At 41.8% G+C, this 18,853-nt stretch overlaps 1 protein-coding gene across 2 annotated transcripts in view; it reads right to left on the reverse strand.

Moving 5' to 3' along the window:
- The window catches only part of PLXNA2 (plexin A2), a 400,751-nt gene that overhangs the window by 159,166 nt on the left and 222,732 nt on the right, over positions 1–18,853 (reverse strand). For both annotated transcript variants that reach the window (XM_082228275.1, XM_082228274.1), the window contains exon 5: positions 7,766–7,866. In XM_082228275.1, the coding sequence (XP_082084401.1) occupies positions 7,766–7,866 (101 nt within the window). The remainder of the gene's footprint in view (positions 1–7,765; positions 7,867–18,853) is intronic.

The following is an 18,853-nucleotide window of genomic DNA, read 5'->3' on the forward strand; positions in this document are numbered from 1 at the left end:
AGGTAGCCATGCACTTTTCTTTTCTTTTCTTTTGTTTGTCTTATTTGAATTATCTGGTACGTTTCAATCCCCACAAGTGAATGTGGCACAGTGAACCTTGATGGTGCCTGTTCTCAGCTGTTGCAAGACACTTCTACATTTTCAGAGCTACAGACTGCTCTGCTACTAGTTTTCAAGGAAGACGAATAAGATGATCTTCAGACACACACCCCTTGAAACAATATGATTTTTATTTTTTTTAAACACACACATACACACACATTCTGCCTGAGAGTTGCCAGTTTGCCCCTTCTGCTAGGGAGACAGTTTTCATACAACAGTTCTTTAAGAAGGTAGATGTGTGTCTATCTTCTAGCCATTTTGATTAAATATTTTGCATTGTGTGTTAGACAAACACATGGGAACTAGTAATACATATGAATTTCCCAGGTACAATGTTTTAGTATAAAATCAGTATGGCAGGGGTAGCCAGTATAGTGCCATCCAGATGTGACCAATGGCAACTATAGTCCCAAACATCTGGAAAGCACCACATTAGCCACTCTGGACATATGGCATAATTATGAATAAATGCTGAAAGACTCTGGAACTCCACACCAGAACTTTATGCCCTTCTATAGACTCCTTCTTCAAACTACTGTTAGAAGCATTTTGCTACTGTAACCCAGGAGTAGCCAATGTGGTGCCCTCCATATGTTACTGAACTTACACTCACATCATTCATAACTATTGGTCATGCTGGCTGGGGATGATGGAAGTTGTAGTCCAACCCCTGGAGGCCTCCATGTTGGCTATCGTTGTAAGCAGAGCAAGAGGATTTAGTTTTTCTCTTTCTATTGAGACCAGATGTAATGAAAAGCAAGCACATAGCAAAAAACCCAGTTTCAACGCACATTGCAAAAGAACCAGTTTCAATGTTTTCCTTTTGTGATGGCTGGATTCAAGCTAGCGTAAAATGTCTACATAAGCAGACATGCTGACTGCTTCACAAAGAGTCTTAAGCTTTCTGTGACAAACTTCCTCCAGATGAGGTGACGAGAACAGCTCACAAAACCAGGAATCTTCACTGAAAAACCATTTACTTCTCAATAGCCCTCCCCGCTGCAGTGGGGTGGGGGAGTGCTAACCATTTCCCCTTTGCAAACAGCCACAGTGATACCTGGCAATTGATACCGCTATTTTCTCCCTGCACCCTTCTCCTTTACTTGAATATAATGGACCAAAATATGAATGCTGCCAAAGAAAAGAATTATTGTGTTTTAAGTGAATCGGCAAGATTGCTCTAAAGTGAGCTCTTGACTGGAGCCTTTATCTCATTGACTTGCTGGAATGGCTCTTTTTTATCATACTATTTATGGCAACAGACCTAACAGAGATAAATAGGTCTGGAGACAATAACATAGTAGCAAACAGCAGCATATGGAGGAGCCCTGCAGGTTATAGATCCTACTGGACCAAGGAGACTCTTTAGCAGTCTCCTTGTGGGCTCTACCTGCCACCAGAACAACAGGGTGGCTAATGAAGAAGGAGGAAGAGGAGGAATAAGATCTTCCGTTCTTTTCAGTTTAACACGGAGACACTGTCATTTAGTAGGCACACCAGCTGCTGGATACTTTGCACACAAGACAACAGTCTTTCCTTCCATTTTAACATCGATTTTTTTTTTAAAAAAATGAGATTTTATGGAGAAGCCAAGGCTTTCTGAAGTATGGCACGAAGAGACGCTGCTGAATACTGCTCAAAGCAAAATCCAAGGCAGAAAGGTTGAGATGAGGTAAGCAGTGTTTCTCACAGGGCTCGGAACATCTTTGTTGCCACCAGCTTTCACCCTTGATTTGATGCTGGTGGATCTTGCCATGGTGAAATGTTAGGGGAAGATAAAATCAAGATCATCATTCATCTCTAACTGAAAGCACCCAAAGTAGTTTTCCTGACAGAGGTTCTGTGCATTAAAAAGCTGTGCAACAGGTGGGGACTCAACAAAGCAGTTTTCAGCATCACTGCAATGTCCATAAAAGGAAGAAAAGTAGCAATCTTGAATAGGATTTGCACACAGGTTACATTAAATATTTGGGAACCGATCTTCTTTAAGGTGGACTCTCATTCGTCAGCTGAATTGTCACTTATCAGAGATGCTGTAGGAGTAGCTGTGCATTAGATTATCTTCAAGGGACCTTCCAATTCTATGATTCTATGAACCATCTTCTTTGTAGCAGAACTCCTGTGCCACACTATCTTCTGGTTCCTGCTTCAGAACCTACTCCATACTCTGCCCTCTTATTTTAGTTAAGCTGTTTTTAGGCCCCTTTCCTCACTCAACTTCCTGGCTTTAGCACCCCTCGTTTCTAACAGCAGCAAGCAGGCCCCTGGGGACAGTGTGAAGGTTGTTCCATATTCCAACATGCTCTCTTTTCACCAGCTTCCTACTATCATCACCCACCACCAACTTGTCTATAAGTGTGTGGAATAACAAGTTTTTCTCCAAATCCTAAAAATGAGCTATTTTGCATTTGTACAAAAATGGAAATGAACACTGTGCATGTGTCCAAAGCTTGGAAGAAGCAAAGTGCACTCATGTATGCACTGCTGAATCCGATGTGAACTTTGAGAGCCCCAGCTGAAGAGGAGGTGGCCCGTAATTCACAGATTGGGAATACTGAGTGACCTATAAATCTGCCTGACTTCGTCATCCAAGGGATCATGGCAAGGAGCTTCAAGCATTTAAAAGTTGGCCATAAAGTGATATCACCATCCCAAATGTCCATATTCTTATCTGCCTTTATTAGCCGCCTAAAAAATGCAATGTGAACAACACTGCCTTGACCTCCAACCTCTTCTGTGCAGATCATTGAGGCAACTGACCCATCTGACAGAGGGAACATAACAATTAGAAGCAAGAGCTGACAACTAAAATACAAACACTCATGTGCTAAAAGCCTCAAAGCAAATAGGAGAGCAGCTCTGGGAACAGTAAGATTAACACAGTTATTCATAAGGTTCAGACTAGGGCTTAAAAAATAATCAGTGCTCAAAGAAGACATTTTTGAGGCAGGAAAATTCTAAGGAGAGGCTGATAAAATATGATTAGACTGAACAGAGCCACTGTAGCATGTTCTGTATAAACTTGCAACTCCATGCTGCATTTGGCTGCCTTGGGACCAGTAGATTTTTATTCTGATCTGTAAACCTACAAAGTGTCACATCTTGCCTTGCATTTCAATTGTTACCTAAGAAGGGATTTTGGGGTTATATTAAGAATAGCTGCATGTCAGAACTGGGAATAAGGGTCCCAGAGGCTGAAATGTTCCTTTGCTGCTGACTGGCTCTGTGGTGTTAGTAAGTCATCACAATTATTGCAATGGTGCTTCATCAATTCTTGTCCCAGCTGTGTTCTGTTTCTGGTGATAGATGCCTGCAAAAACTTATTGCATCATAAAAACCTATTGCAACCAAATCAAAATGAATGCCCAGGAAACAACTAACATTCTATAACCTCCAGACTAACTTTGTGCAAATAAATCTGGATGAATGCTCAATAAACAGGTCATTTGGAAGCAACCTTAGAAGTATCAGTGACTAAAGGATCCTGATCCTTCCTTGAGACTCCTGTTTGCTTCAAGTACAACACAGCTGGCTGAGAAACACTGTTCCAATGGTGACAACTAAGGATCACCTCTGACAAAGCTGATTGATGTAAAGTCTACTGAGAAAGTAGGAGCAAGCGGGATGTTATCCAGTGGTTGCTTTCAAAACAAGTAAGACCTGAGTCTGTCTAAAAACTCTGCCCTTTAATGGGAGAAGCTGTGGCCACTCTGCGTTTACTCAGAGGGAGATTCTTTCAGAAGATTACTTCACACAACTTAGGGATGAATGCTAGCTTTAAAAACAGGTTTTCTTGCTCAGTAGTGGGGCTCTGCCTGACTCAAATTAAGTACAGTGGTACCTCGGGTTACAAACGCTTCAGGTTACAAACACTTCGGGTTACAAACTCCGCTAACCCAGAAGTAGTACCTCAGGTTAAGAACTTTGCCCCAGGATGGGAACGGAAATCACACACCAGTGGCGTGGCAGCAGTGGGAGGCCCCATTAACAAAAGTGTGCCTCAGGTTAAGAACGGTTTCGGGTTAAGAATGGACCTCTGGAATGAATTAAGTTTGTAACTCGAGGTACCACCATACTGTACTTTCTCTGGAGATGAGTATTCTTGCTTGCAGTTTCTGTTCTGTCTTCATGAATCACAAGTGGTTATGTATCTGTGTAGGTGTGAACTTGACAGCAGCTGCAGATGTTAGTGGGAAAAGCAGATATGCCACTGACTCTCACACTTGCTTTTCATGCTTCAAGTGAGGGGCAGGGGACATTTCCTTGTGGCAAATGTGCAGGTTCCAGATATAGGGGCATTGCAGTGAAGGTGTGCTCGTTTCCCTTTGAATGTTACACCAGATGCATGAAAAATAGATGTATGAATCAGTCTTGCATATCCCCTTCTCTTCTTTGGCCAAATGTTGGAACCTACTTTCCATACATTGCTGACTGTCTGCCCATTAATCCTCAAGAAGGCACTGTCAGACAGCTCTCTGAGATCTCTTTCAGAACAGGCACTGGTCTATTTTCCATTGCTGGCCTCCCTCATCTCCCAAATGACTCCTGACCTCTCTATTGTGGACACATTGGGGGGTGGGGAAAGAAATATAGGCAATATTATGCTAGAAAAGACCTTATGCCATGGCTTGAACAGCTTAATCAAAAGAGACTGCAATTAGCTAGGTATTCCCTGTTTGTCTGAACAACACAAAGCAGTGAACCTGCCACACTTTCTGGTCAAGAATCCAAGAATCCATCTGGAAGAGCAAAGGGTCTAAGGTTCAACTCCCAGCAAAACATGTTTTGCAGTGATTAGAAGGATTTTGCAGGAGTTACTGGTTCAACATCTGTGGTCTGTGCAAGGTATAATGCAGGAGGTCAGGCTAACTAATCTATTAATCTTTCGTCCTGGTCTTGGAACGTAAGAGTCTGAACCACACAGTCTCAAACCTTTTCATACTGAGCCTCTGCAGGTCAAGAAAAAAAGAACAGCTGGCAGCACAATCCTATGCATGCCTACTCAGAAGTAAGTCTCGCTGCCTTCATAAAATTTACTTCCTGGCAAATGTGTTTAGGATTATAGGCTGAACCTCTGCAAATGTAGCAAAGCTAGTCACTAAGCTTACCCTGGCCTATGTAGTGGTAGGATGGACCTATGACATGTTTTAAGAGAGGTAGCCAACATGGTGCCTTTCAGATACTGTTGGACTTCAGCTTCTCATCAGCCCAAGCCAGAATGGTCAATGGTAAGGGATAATGGGAATTGCAGTCCAACAACATATGGAAGTCACCATTATGGCTAACATTGTTTTAAGGTACCCACCCACTACACAAAACTCTGGAGAAGAAAGGGCTTACACAAAGAGGTAGTTCCCAGTAGATTGCACCAGTAGAGAAGAAAGGAGGGAGGACAGAAAATAAGAGAGTTTGGATTTGATATCCCGCTTTATCACTACCCGAAGGAGTCTCAAAGCGGCTAACATTCTCCTTTCCCTTCCTCCCCCACAACAAACACTCTGTGAGGTGAGTGGGGCTGAGAGACTTCAGAGAAGTGTGACTAGCCCAAGGTCACCCAGCAGCTGCATGTGGAGGAGAGGAGATGCGAACCCGGTTCCCCAGATTACGAGACTACCGCTCTTAACCACTACACCACACTGGCTCTCAATCAATATGCACCCAGAGCTGATCAGAATGCACAAAACATTGCTCTAAAATGGTTTAAGCCCTAACAGCAGCCCCTGCCACTGCCCTAACAACAACTCTAGTGAGTTTAGCCTCAAACTTGAGAATCAGGCCAATAGGAATGTTGCAGGGTTAGATGTAGGGAATTTGCAGAAATAATATATTCATGTTATGTACAACGTTGAAGGTGTATGGCAATTAACATGTAATGTGAATTAATTGAAAATAATTAAAAAAATATTAATGGGAGGGGGAAAGGAATGTTGCAGAATGTGATCCCAAGATGCTTCAGTTTAAAACAATGTAGGTTTCTTCCTTCAGAAAGCCTTCTGAGCACCTATGTACTTATATATAGTGCTTTCACTTCCCAAATCTAGGCTCTTAATCAACTTTTACACCTTTAAAAGTTGTAGAGAGGGAGGGAGAGAGGGAGGGAGAACCACCCTTTCTGTCCACAGCTTCCCCAGTTCCGGTAGAACTGTGATGTAGAAAGCTTTTGTTGAGAGGCTGCATGAAACTGGATGCTTAGTATTTTGGAAAACCCAGTGCTTATTTTTATGCCCAAACAGAACCGGCACTTTATGGAAAACCCATCTGCATTTGCTTTACATTGACTTCAAGATGGCATGAGGAGCAGGTTAAAGACAAAACTGTTTGTTGTCGTTTTTTAATGTTGCAACGAGCCTTGGAAGTTAAATGCCTTCTGACAAAGTGGCATAGAAATTAGCCTGCTATATGCAGGTCTCTGATCCAATCAGGATATTTCATCAGAGCCTTCCTCTGCTCTCTCCCTGTCACTCTCTCAACACCTGCTGCATGGGCATTTTGCCAGCTGCTATTGTGTGGGTACCCTTTGCCTCCACCCCAACTGCTAAACATTTAATGGGAGTGCTGGCAACAGGCCCAAGGGGTTTTTTGGACTCCTTTCTGTAAGTGAACTCCAGGCCTCTCCCTCCTTCAGACTTTGGGCACCCCTTCCGCTTGAGGCAGCATTGCCATTGTGGGAGAGAGAAAGATGCCAAACACCTCAATAATTCAGAGGCACAGCTTCCTAAGCTTTCCCCAGGATGTTGCCTAGAAAACCTTTATCCTTTGTCCCAGCAGACACCGACAAGCTCAGTGGAGAATAGCTAGGCTAGGAAGCCTGGACAATTTCATTACTTTGCAGGGTTTAAGCCAGAGACTGAAGTGTACAGCCTTTCTGAAATTTCTAAGTGGTATTTAAACAGTGATTCTGTTAGGTTACAATGTAAGGGAAGTGATTGATGCCAGGAAAGGCTGTTGGCAGGTGTGCGGTAGCTTGTTTTGTAGAAAAGAAATAAAAGCAAGGAGAAAACAAAGTACAGGAGAGACATTGCAATAAGATTGAACTGACAATCTTGGGCTAAAATAAGCAGGTTTTAGAGGAGATTGTGGCTGTTTCTGGAGTTTGATATAAGAATATGTCTAATGAATGCATCACATTAATGGTACAAAACACATGTCTATGTAACTTGGAAGCCGAAAATGATTACTATTATTATTTGAAAGCATCATAAGTTTCATATCATTTATTTTCTATCTCATTTATTTGGCCAGATTTTACAGCCACATCACAATACCGATGTAAATTATAATGGGATTATTGTGCTGATGTGACTGCCTGTGAAAATGCAAATGATTCTGCTCATAGTGTTTCTGAAAACAGTGCAAGATTTAGGGATCACTCAGATGCCTAAAATATGTGTGTATACAAGATTTAGTGTCCTGAAGGAACATTCCATGTTGCCTTACTCTTTTGCATTAATTTCTCTCTTACAAAATGCAGTATTCTCTAAAAGCTGAAAGATTTTTATCATATGAATTAAGAAAGAAAGAAAACAACAACCCCTAACTGGTATAGTGACTGGTGGCTTTTAGAACTGCATTAATTAAGTAATAATGGCATCACATATGGAAGGAATTAAGAGGTATTTGAGTTGATCTTAAGATAATAATCACCAGTTAATGCTGAACTTACGTATGGTGCAGAGCACACCAACCACAGTGAGGGTCTCCTGAACTCAGACATTCTCCACAGGTTGTGTACTGTTCACATGATTCAACGGGAACCTGAGACACCTAGAAAGAAAGGGAATAAAGCAAACATTCACTCGTCTTGTTTGCACAATAAATCAAGAAAACAAGCTATGCACTGCTGAACTTTCTGCAGTGAGTGAGCACATAAATTTTAAAATTAAAACACGTAACGTTCTTACAAATGTAAGTAAATAGACTGCCGCTTCCCACCACTGCTTTCATTCTAATGTGGGCCCAATATGTGATGGATGCATCTCTGTGGGTGATGATTAGCTGCAGCCCTTAAGAAAGCAAGTGTGTCTGCTCCTGGGGAAAAAAGGGGGGGAGTGGCACCCTGAGCCAAGGGTGCAAGGGACCCTTAGCTACACCTCTGTTTAAGATACTAGTATCCTTGGGCCAATATGCCTACTGATAGCAAAGGACTTCTGAACTGATACACAGCCCCTGGCTGAATGAAGTCCTCAGAGCACCACTAGTCAACTGATTTTGATTTCTTCTCAAAATATTGCAGATTGCAACAGTTTAGAATAGACACTTCAGAGCTGGCTCACAACATTTTTCTGTGTGAGATGGAACAGTAAATGCCATCCCTTACAAGTCAAAGTGCATAGTATCCAAGACTGGCCAAATTATTTTTTTTCACAGGAGATAGTAAAAATACAACAATAATAAGTTAAATAACTAACAATTTGCTACCCTTTCATGACACCCAAAATCAGTTGCTTGAGGCAGCCCCTTCAGTCTGCCAAATGGCAAGGCCACCTCTGTTTCACCATTTCCAAGCTTATTTTACCCACTGATATCATTCAATAGGGGCTTAGAGTTTCCTCAGAGTCCTTAAGCAGAGCTTTCTATCTGAACAATTCATTTGACTGAAGCAAGGCAGGGAAAAGTCAAAAGAATAAAATGGAAACACTCAATCTTGACAAGCAGAGGAAAGCAATAGGATTCAAAATATTGATTATTAATAGTGTATCAATTTATTCAATATCTTTTCCATGTACAATGTACAGACAGGCTGACAGAAAGTGATTTGCCAAAGACCAAGTAACGAATTCGTGTCTAAAGAGAATTCCTGGTTTCCTTAGCCCACATCAGATTTCCCCCTCAAAGGATCTCATTAACTCCTAGACATTCATATCCGTGGCATACTGTGGGGTCTCAAATTTCAGTGGCGCCCTGTGTGACACCAAAATTTGGTGCCCCTCCACCTCTCAAGCTCAATTCCGAATAATAGTTGTGGTGTTCCCTGCAGCACCCCTGAGGCTCTGTGCCCAGTGCAACCAAACTCATTGCACTCCCTTAAATCTGTCTCTGTTTCTATACAGCCATTCCCATGGAAGAAGTGTAACAAGGTGTTGAGTGGTGCTGAATTTTCATCTTCCTAACTGAAGAAGAATCAAAAGCCAGGGGAAATAATTCATTGGTGGGGAGGGCACATTAGGCAGCAGTATAGTTCTGTAGAGTGGCACAGATGTCTATTCAGATGACAAAGGGACCACACAGAGATCTGTGTTACTTTATATGTTTACAAGCAGCGTCCTTGATCACAAATCTGTAGAGGTGAAGGGATTCTCAGCTGGGTTCAAACTGGGAGAATGTTGGAGGTAGAATGCTGCATTGGAGCATATTCCAGAGATTTCCACTGACATTTCAGGCAGCACATGAAGCACCAGAAGAGCCATGCATATCACTCTATGAAGCCTAGCAATAGGATAGCCCATGCAGCAAGAACTGCTACAGCTTTTGTGTTTGAAAATGTAATTATGATAGAAGGGTAAATTCAAAGGAAGAGGTGGCAGGACAGGATGGAAAGCTGGCAACCAAGTCTGGCCAGTCAGTGCCACAAGCTGGAATAAATCAAATACCCATTTTATAGATGAGGGCTGCTGCATTTGTGTCTTTATGGGGCCTGTAAACATTTCTCTGAACAAAATAACAATCATCATGATTTCTCCTTTCAACTGCATCGGCACATGGATAGCTGTACATCAACCAACAACCTCCTCGCTGCCTGCTGGTACTTTGTGTAACTGCGGAGAAGCCTAGCAGGGCCAGAGAGCAGGGTACAGCCTGTGCTGACAGATGGCCCAGCAGTCCAAGCTGAACACATCAAGGATCGATTCCTGGCTTGAGCAAGGGAAACCTGTCTGCTAATGCCTCAAGCAACACTTCTCCTGGCACAGCTCCGGATCAAAAAGCTGTTCCCACAAATGTCGAACCACATGAATTACAGCAGACGTGGGTGTGACCAGGAGATGGCTGTGTATTCCACATGGTTCTGAGAAAATGCACTCTGCGTTGCCTTGTTTTCAGGCAAGTCCTCCTCCAGGGAAGGGTCATAGCAAGATGTGGATTAAAAGAGCCATGCACTCATTGATAATGTAGTGTTGGGAAAGATGCCGGAAGAGGAGGATTAGAGGTTCAAGGGATTCAGCAACTCCTTTACAAGGGAAGATTGCAATGTCTGTAGGTGAATTGGGGGGGGGGGGAGGATGGCATGATAGAAGTTTGTAAAATATTACAAGGTGTGAAGAAAGGGATCTTTAAACGTTCTCTTCCTCTCTCATAATACTGGAACCCTGGCCATCCAATGATGCTGAATGGTGGAAGAGTCAAGACAGACAGAAGTAGATACCTCTTCACATAGTTAAAACTATAGAATTTGCTTGCCCAATATATGGCAATGGCTGCCAACCTGGATGGTTTTAAAACATGAACAAACTCATGGAAGATAGGTTATCAATGGCTACTAGTCATCATACATATATCCTACATCCAGCAACATGCTTCTGGACTTATTACTGGGGAAGCACATAGAAGATGATGATGATTTGAATTTATATACCACCCTTTAACCAAAGATCAAAATGCCTTTTTCCTTCATGTCCTGACTTAACCGGATCTTTTTCTGTTCATCTATCAACTGATTTGCAGTTCATAGGCTAGTTAATTCGATTGAGGGCTCAAATATTATGTATATATGTGGAAGACATGTTTCTCCTTGAATGGTATGTTTGTTGAACTACTTGAACTTGATATAGGGAAAATGATGTTCTGCAAAGGAAGATGAGTAAGTTACAGGTACTTTTTGTGTATTTCTGGCACCATATACACAATGCTAATAATAAAGAGAAAGAAACAGGCAAGGAGCTAGGAAGAATGTAAAAGAAAATGAGCTTCTGGGGTTTCGATTGGAAGTGAAGAGAAAATTAAACTTTTATGCCCCTCCCACTCTCAAAAAGCTTTGTGCTCCAGTATGTTTGAGGAGATTTTTTTTTTTTAATTCCTGCTCCAGTTCTCCTCTTCCATGCATAAGCAAAGCCTGCTGTATCTGTTACACTCACCAATGGGCTCTCATTCTGCCTTGCTATCCAAATATAGTTCTTGTGCCGAGTTAACTAAAGGAAAGAATCCAGACTCTTTTCCCCCTCTTAATTTTTCTGGCCCTTGTGAGTGATGTCGGCAACTGGCTAAGAATTAAAACAACTGTCTGCGTTGCATTTGCTCCGTTCGTCAAAACACTGCCCAGCTCCCAGCAGCTGGAGAGTCAGAAGCTGAAAGGAATCAGTGTGCCTTGGAACAAAGGCCACTTTCACGCCAAATACTGTTGATACAGTGGGAACTCAGTTCCTCTCTACATTTGAAATCAATAAGGCCCCTATTTTTCTTGTTTCCTGGGCCCTACTTAACAGATTTCTCCAGAGGAAAAAAATGGATGTGTGTAAGTGAGTAAAACGAAAAGGGTATGAAGTCAGATGCAGCTCAAGTCCCCCTGGAACAAGCAAGCAGGTGTAGCTATCATAAGATTCTTGGATCTTATTCCATAGTCTGACCCTATTCTCAAGTTAAATGAAAGGTGACATTAAGTCACTTGCTAGGTGAAACAATGCTCTTGTTCGATATTTGGCAGTGGGGCAAAAATATATGCACTGATAAAGTAGGTAGAGCTGAGTAGTGACTAAAACGTAGGCAGTATCTTGCAGGAGGCAAGGAAAAGAAGTTTACCATGGTAGGATTGCCGCATTAAAGTTCTCCATATTTGGAAAGCCTAATCTGCATATTGTGAAAGTAATTTACTAATTCTGTAAGCTTTACACTTAATTTTAATGAAAATGTAATTATTTGTCTTTGTTTTAAGTATCTAAACATGCAGCACATCAGCATGCAAGTAAATAAGATGTCTGCATGCAACTGAGTGGAGGATTACGGTAGGAAGAGCTTGGAGGTGGGCAACTGAGCTAGTTTTACCTCTGCAGCAATTTGAGCAATGTTCTATATAGGAGATTTTTCGCTGAAAATCCACACCACCTCAACCCACTTCTAATCTGTATTATTAACTGGACTATATTGCAGGGCTGTTATAAATGACTCTTTCTCAGCAACAAGCACACACATATGTAATATTGAGGGTGGTGGGGTGGGGAACAATTTTTTTAAAGGTAAAAAAGAAACCACAGTTTATATGAAGTAAGACATGAGTTTGAAACAGCATAAATTACTATATAGAGTAACATAGAGTAACACAGTAACTCCTCTCCTCTTTTTAAATGAAGTAGTTATGATCTGTAGTTTTTTCTTATATTTCTGCCACTTTGTGTACTCACAGGCATCTCACTGTCAAAAAGTTTCTCTGAAGTCTCTCTGGCACTTTTCAGTTACAAGAATTCCATTTGTTCTGTCTTGAGACTCTCGCTTGTCTATATTTGATATAGGTATGCCTGCATTCTCAGTTGTTTCATCCATCACCGGCTCAAGACTTGTAATGCTCTGCAGATCTCTTCTGTTGCTCTTGTAGACAGCTGAACCATCAGTCTGAACCAAATATTATCTTGGGGTCATATGTTGCTCAGTCACTTTTGCAGGTTTCTACACACCATTCTGACAGATGGTAACTGGGTCCTTTTGGAATTTCATGAAGCAAAGTAGTTTCTGGTTTTTCTTGCAGGTTTGACATCTGATACCTGTCTGTTCCAGTTCTCCTATATGAGAGCCCCTTGCCTGGCTAATCAACAGCTACTTGTGTCCTTCTTTTATGTACCCCAGTTTGCAGATGGTTGTCATGTATGATATTCAGTATTCATTATATTAAGTCTTGAGGCCATTCTCTTATTCTAAAAAAGTGATTCCATCATGTATACAATTACTCAAAATAAATTTCAACAAGCAAGGGTATCTTCTGAAAACAGAATGTTGGCCTAGACGGGCCTTTGAGTTGATCCAGCAGAGCTTTTCTTACATAAGAAATGCAGAAGTGTTAAGTAGAGTTTATTTGTTTCACACCTCAGTCTCCTGTGGCATCTTTTTACAAAGCAGATACAGTATTACATGAGATGGCTACCATACCCAATCTCTAAAAATAGCACCATCAGCTACTAATAGCAAACTCATTATCTGTGTGTCAATCCTTATGTAGCAGAAACAGCCGGCCCTGTGCTGAAAATTTCTCGGTAAGAACAGAAATCACATTAAAAAAATATCGAATTTGGTGAAATTCTCATGAGTGGGACACAGGGTTTCTGTAGTGCTTACCTTAATTATGAGGTGATGGATGCATGTTTATGAGTGTCCCTTCATTCAACAAAACATCTTGTCAATAGTCTGTACCAGGGATAGGCAACATGAGGCCCAGGGGTCGGATGCGACCCAATCGCCTTCTAAATCTAGCCCACAGATGGTCTGAGAATCAACATGTTTTTACATGAGTAGAATGTATCCTTTTATTTAAAATGCATCTCTGGGTTATTTGTGGGGCATAGGAATTCGTTCATTTCCCCCCCAAAAATATAGTCTGGCCCACCACATGGTCTGAGGGACGGTGGACCGACCCATGGCTGGAAAAGGTTGCTGACCCCTGGTCTATACTCTGCAGCCTTCCCCAGTGCCTATGTTTCTGTTAATGCTCAGAGGCAGACATAATTGAGTAGCTCTTCCCACATAAGGAAGTGTGGGTTGCTGGAGAGGTTGCAGAGTAAAAACATTTACTGGAATAAAACACACACACTGTCCTTTGCAATATTTGCAATATTAAGGTAGGCTTAAAACCACACAATTGCAGAAATCCTAAAGAAATTGCAAAGTGCCTTGAGAATGAAGCATAAAAAATGCATGCCTCTTTCACAGGGGAATAAAACTTTCTAGAAATTGGAGGGCAAATTCCCACATGGCACTAAAAATACCATCACCCACATACAAGAGGAAAGGGAAACAGTGTGTGTGTGTGTGTGTGTGTGTGTGTGTGTGTGTGTGTGTGTAACTCAAAGATTCACAGAAGTACAACCCTGCCCCATCCCCCCTCCAAAAAACCTGTAACTGCCCAAAAATAAATTGAATGTATAGTCTGGAACTTTTGTGTCATCCAGCTGAATTTGCCAATATCCACTACTGGCATCAAAGACTATAAATAGTTCTGCTAACTGACTGGTGATTTCTTGTACAGTAGGCAACAGAACGGTTTCTTTTAGAATAGCTTTGCTCTTATCTCAAGCCCATATATATTCTTATCTTTTTTTGCCAGACTTGCCCACAGATCACTGTTGGAGTGACCCACTTTGTAGGATCTTCTACCTTAGTTTCCCCATATAATTACTTTTATTTTGAATTTTATGTCTTCGTATGATTGGAATCTTCTGAGGTGCTCGAATGACAAGTGCTACCTATGAATTGATTTTTTACTGTGCTCCCATTTTCCCCACTCTTGTTATAGGGCTGCACCAAACGCTTGCAGTCTTTTCCCAGATATCAAATATCTAAACTGATATTTGAATGTTTAAGTGGCTGAGCTTGTATGCTTCTTATTTTTTTCTAAGACATTGGATAGTATCCAACTAAAGCAGCAATCCTAACCATGTCTACCCAGATGTAAGCCCCATTGAATTCCAATGAGGCTTACACCCAGGTAAGTAGAGTTAGAATCGCAGCTACATCATGCTTGGAGTACATCCATTAAAACCAGTGAAGATAGTCATAATTAACTAAATACCATTTATTTCCATGGATCCCCTCTATGACATACTCAGCTACGACCCATTGCACTAGTTTCTGCCTCTGTGTCAGTTTTAAAATGCACTGCTCTGTTATAATTTATTGGAAGAACTGAATGAAACCACTGATTTTGCAGAGCTAAAGAATTCAGGGTACCAGTGGGTTTCCATCTAAACCCACACATTAAATACAATTCAGGCAATGAATCACTACAGAAGCTGGACTCTTGGAAAATTATTTGTGAACCTGCAGTGAAGTCTTTCTTACAGGTAGTAAAAGGTCCCACTCTCAAATGGTGTGTTCAGATAACATTTGTATTCATGCAATGGACAGCCCTTCTAACCAGGTACACACACCAAAAACTGATGTGACTGCTATCATTATTAACTTGCACATTTTGCGCGCGCACACACACACACACACACACACACACACACACATGTTTGTGTACATTTCCAATCCCATTTAAACTATGCTGTTCTATGTGGTGTGCTTCATTTCCACTCCTGAATGTGTTTATTACCTACTTTACAATTTCTTAGAATTTCTCTCTTCCCAGCTCCTTTTCTTTGGGAAATTTGATTGTCATGCTTGAAAGGAATGTTGCATTGGCACAAGGACTTACGAAATCAGGTGGGGTGGTGAAAGAGGTGGGATTAAGTTCTCTGAGGTTTCCAAAGGAATGAAAAACAACCAGAAATAAAGAACTTAATCCCATCTCCAATCTGGAATCTGCCTCCCTCCCTGTGCCTCCTCAGCAAGAACACTCGGATTGGACACCTGTTTTTGCAAACATCATCTCTGAAAATGAGCAGACAGGCTGCAAAGAAAACAGAAACTGGACACACAAGAGGACTGTTTGTGGAACACAGAGTGAGCCTTACAAAAAATCTGCAGCCCCCATTCTCGGAAATTATTCTGAAAGCAGAAAGAAGAGCAGCTCCATGATTCAAATCACCCTCCCTTCTCTCTGAAGTTGTCACCCCGACGGCTGCTGAATCTCAGCGTCGGAATTCTTCTCACTCGGCAACATCATGCTCACCGACATCCTACAGTGTTTTAATTAAGGCGATTGTCATGGGACACTATGCAAGAGGTGGGTTTTTCTTTCTTCAGAGAGCAGGAAAGCAAGTCTCTGAGCCCGTCACATGAAACGCCTGCCAGAGGCCACTGGGGGCTTTATAACCCAGGCTTTTTGACATGACGGAACACTTTGCAGTCCTGTCACGCCTTTCATCAAGGATCTCAAAGCACAATAAATTAGATCTTGCAAACCTTGCTGGGAGAATGTTAGGCATGCAGTGTTTGTGGACAAAGCCAGTTGACAGAGAGGTTATAACTAGGATGCGGTTGGACAAGCTATCCTGGGAAGGAGCATAGCACTGGAACTGAATTAATCAGCTAACAAAGCACTGCCCAGTTCCCTTCTTGCAGTGTCTTTGAGGTTCACAGGCCTCATGAACATATGTGTTTGTTCAATGATGTAGAATTTGAGGATCCTCTCACACGTTGTGTTTAAAAGACAGGCATGTCATTAGTGTCACACATTAGAGCTAAAGATCTTAACGGTGGAATTAATATGTACGTCATTTCCTGTGTCCAGATCTGTTTCTAGAATTTTGTACTATATGCATTTCCACTCCAAGATGTTAGGCTTCATATTACCTGAGTATAGCTCCTCAGGATGGTTCATACATGGCTTCAGCAAGTAGAATGCACATGTAGTGACTATGTGCCTTGTTAATGTGTGTGTGTGTGTGTGTGTGTGTGTGTGCGCACACACACACACACACACACACACACACACAACCCACAGAACCTTTAATGTGCCCCAAGGCATACATGCATAAGTGGCTGCAACCATTATCTGAGGCTCTTCTTTGTGTGCCCCCTCCAAGATAGCTCTGGAGGGTAGCAACATGAGAACGGGCCTTTTCTGCAGTGGTTCTCCACTTGTGGAAAGCTCTCCCTAGGGAGGTTCACCTGGTCCCCTCATTACATAGCTTTAGGCACCAGACAAAAACATTGCTGTTCTCTCAGGCCCTTGGTTAATGAAACAATCTATGGCCTTTTAAACTGGGGGGTGGGGTACTGATTTTGTTTGTTAGAATGGTATGTATTTTCATGTTTTTATATTGTAAACAGCCCTGTGGTCCTTGGATGAAGAGTGGTATAGAAACAACAACAACAACAACCAGTGTTTTCTGGAGGCACTCAGAGGTACATAGTACCAGCACTCCCCCTCCCCCCGGCTCCAAAATGTTAAAAGTGTGGCACTTACTGTAACAACTTCAAGGTAAGTACCAGCATCTTAGAAAAAGCACTGATGATGATAATGGTAATACTCTCAGTAATCCATATTGATTCCTTTGCCTTTATAGGACATGTCACCCACTCAGTGCCATGTCCTGTGCACATTAACAGATCTATGCTGAATCCAGCTGTGTGCAAGTGTGATACTTTTGAATGTGTAGCCTGAGAAAGGTTGCCTGTCCTGCCTTTTAAGAAAGACCACCAAAGGTTAATGGTGGTGTATAAGGCTGCCATATGTCTGGAGTTTTCCAGACATTACTGGGATTTCAAAGGCGGAATTTCCGAAAGGTGGCACTTTTGGGTTTGTCTAAAAAAAGCTCAGCAACTTTCGGCTTTTTGTAAAAAAAAAAAAAAAAGGTAGAAAGGTACAGGACCCCTGGACAGTTGAGTCCAGTCAAAGGCAACTATGGGATGCAGCGCTCATCTTGCTTTCAGGCCGAGGGAGTAAGCGTTTGTCTGCAGCTTTCTGGGTCATGTGGTCAGCATAACTAAACTGCTTCTGGTGCACGGAACACCATGATGAGAGCCAGAGCGCATGTAAATGCTGTTTACCCTCCCGCCACAGCGGTACCTATTTATCTACTTGCACTGTTATGCATTCAAACTGCTGGGACAGAGCAATGGGAACTCACCCCTTTGCACAGATTCGAACCGCCAACCTTCCAATCGGCAAGCCCAAAAGGCTTAGTTGTTTAGACCACAGTGCCACCCACATGGCAGCCCTAGTGGTGCATACAGTGCAAGCACATGTCTCTTTATGTTATAACTAAAGTGTTTTGAATAGATTGAGAGTAAGAAAAAAATCTAGATTAAAACCTAATGTGGTACTGTTCTCAGTATGTACACATTCTGCCTCCTGAACACTCTGTGATATTAAGAAATATGGTTCTTTTAGACTCCACACCTATGCCACAAACAAGCATGGCAGGTGCTTCTCTTTTGTTTTCTGCCAGACATATGTTTAGCTCCGCCATTTCCTGATAGCCACATCTTTGTCAGGGAGAAGGTGAGTTACTGTTGAAGATCTCCATCAAAGAATAGCTGAAGTGGATTCATTTTAACAACCAAGAAATGTTCCCTTCTTGATTTTGTTTGTCTGTGTTTGCTCTTGTAACCCACAATTTAAATATGTCCTCCTATTTCCATTCTGCCTCTTACACACAATTTAGTTGATTGAGGACAGAACTGCCACTGAATTTGCATATTATCATGTAGTTCTATCTCACCACTCTGGGCTCTGAAACTTTTAACAGCACTAAAGGCAGAAAAAGAGTGTGTGTTCTTGCTCTTTACAAAGGCAGAAAATGAAAGCACACTTGTTTGTGTCTTAATTGTTTTTTATACTGTTTGCTGCCGTTGTAATTATCGTTCTGAGATCAAAGTGCTTTTGCATGTGGGATGCCACATGAGGCAGAAACAAACAAAAAAGAAAAGTGTGACTGAAATACAAGACTGTAGGCTGAATGATATGTATCATTGTTGACTTAAGGCAATGAAATCAGAAAGTCTAAGAAGAAAATGGAAAATGGAAAATGTGGAAAACAGGTTAATAGCAGAAACCCAAAGTAACTTGAAAGAGCCGCCATGAAAATTATCTGCAACATCCTTCCACCTGCAACAGGAGATGCAAGTACTAGGGGTTGGGCAGTGTTGCAACCTTTTTTAAAATCTCAAATAAACATCTTGAATTTAATTCATTGCTACAAGAGGTGCTTCCAAGGCACTGCTCTCT

The sequence above is a fragment of the Podarcis vaucheri genome (genome assembly GCF_965113315.1).
Source record: "Podarcis vaucheri genome assembly, chromosome: 6".
In the NCBI taxonomy this organism is placed as follows: Eukaryota; Metazoa; Chordata; class Lepidosauria; order Squamata; family Lacertidae; genus Podarcis; species Podarcis vaucheri.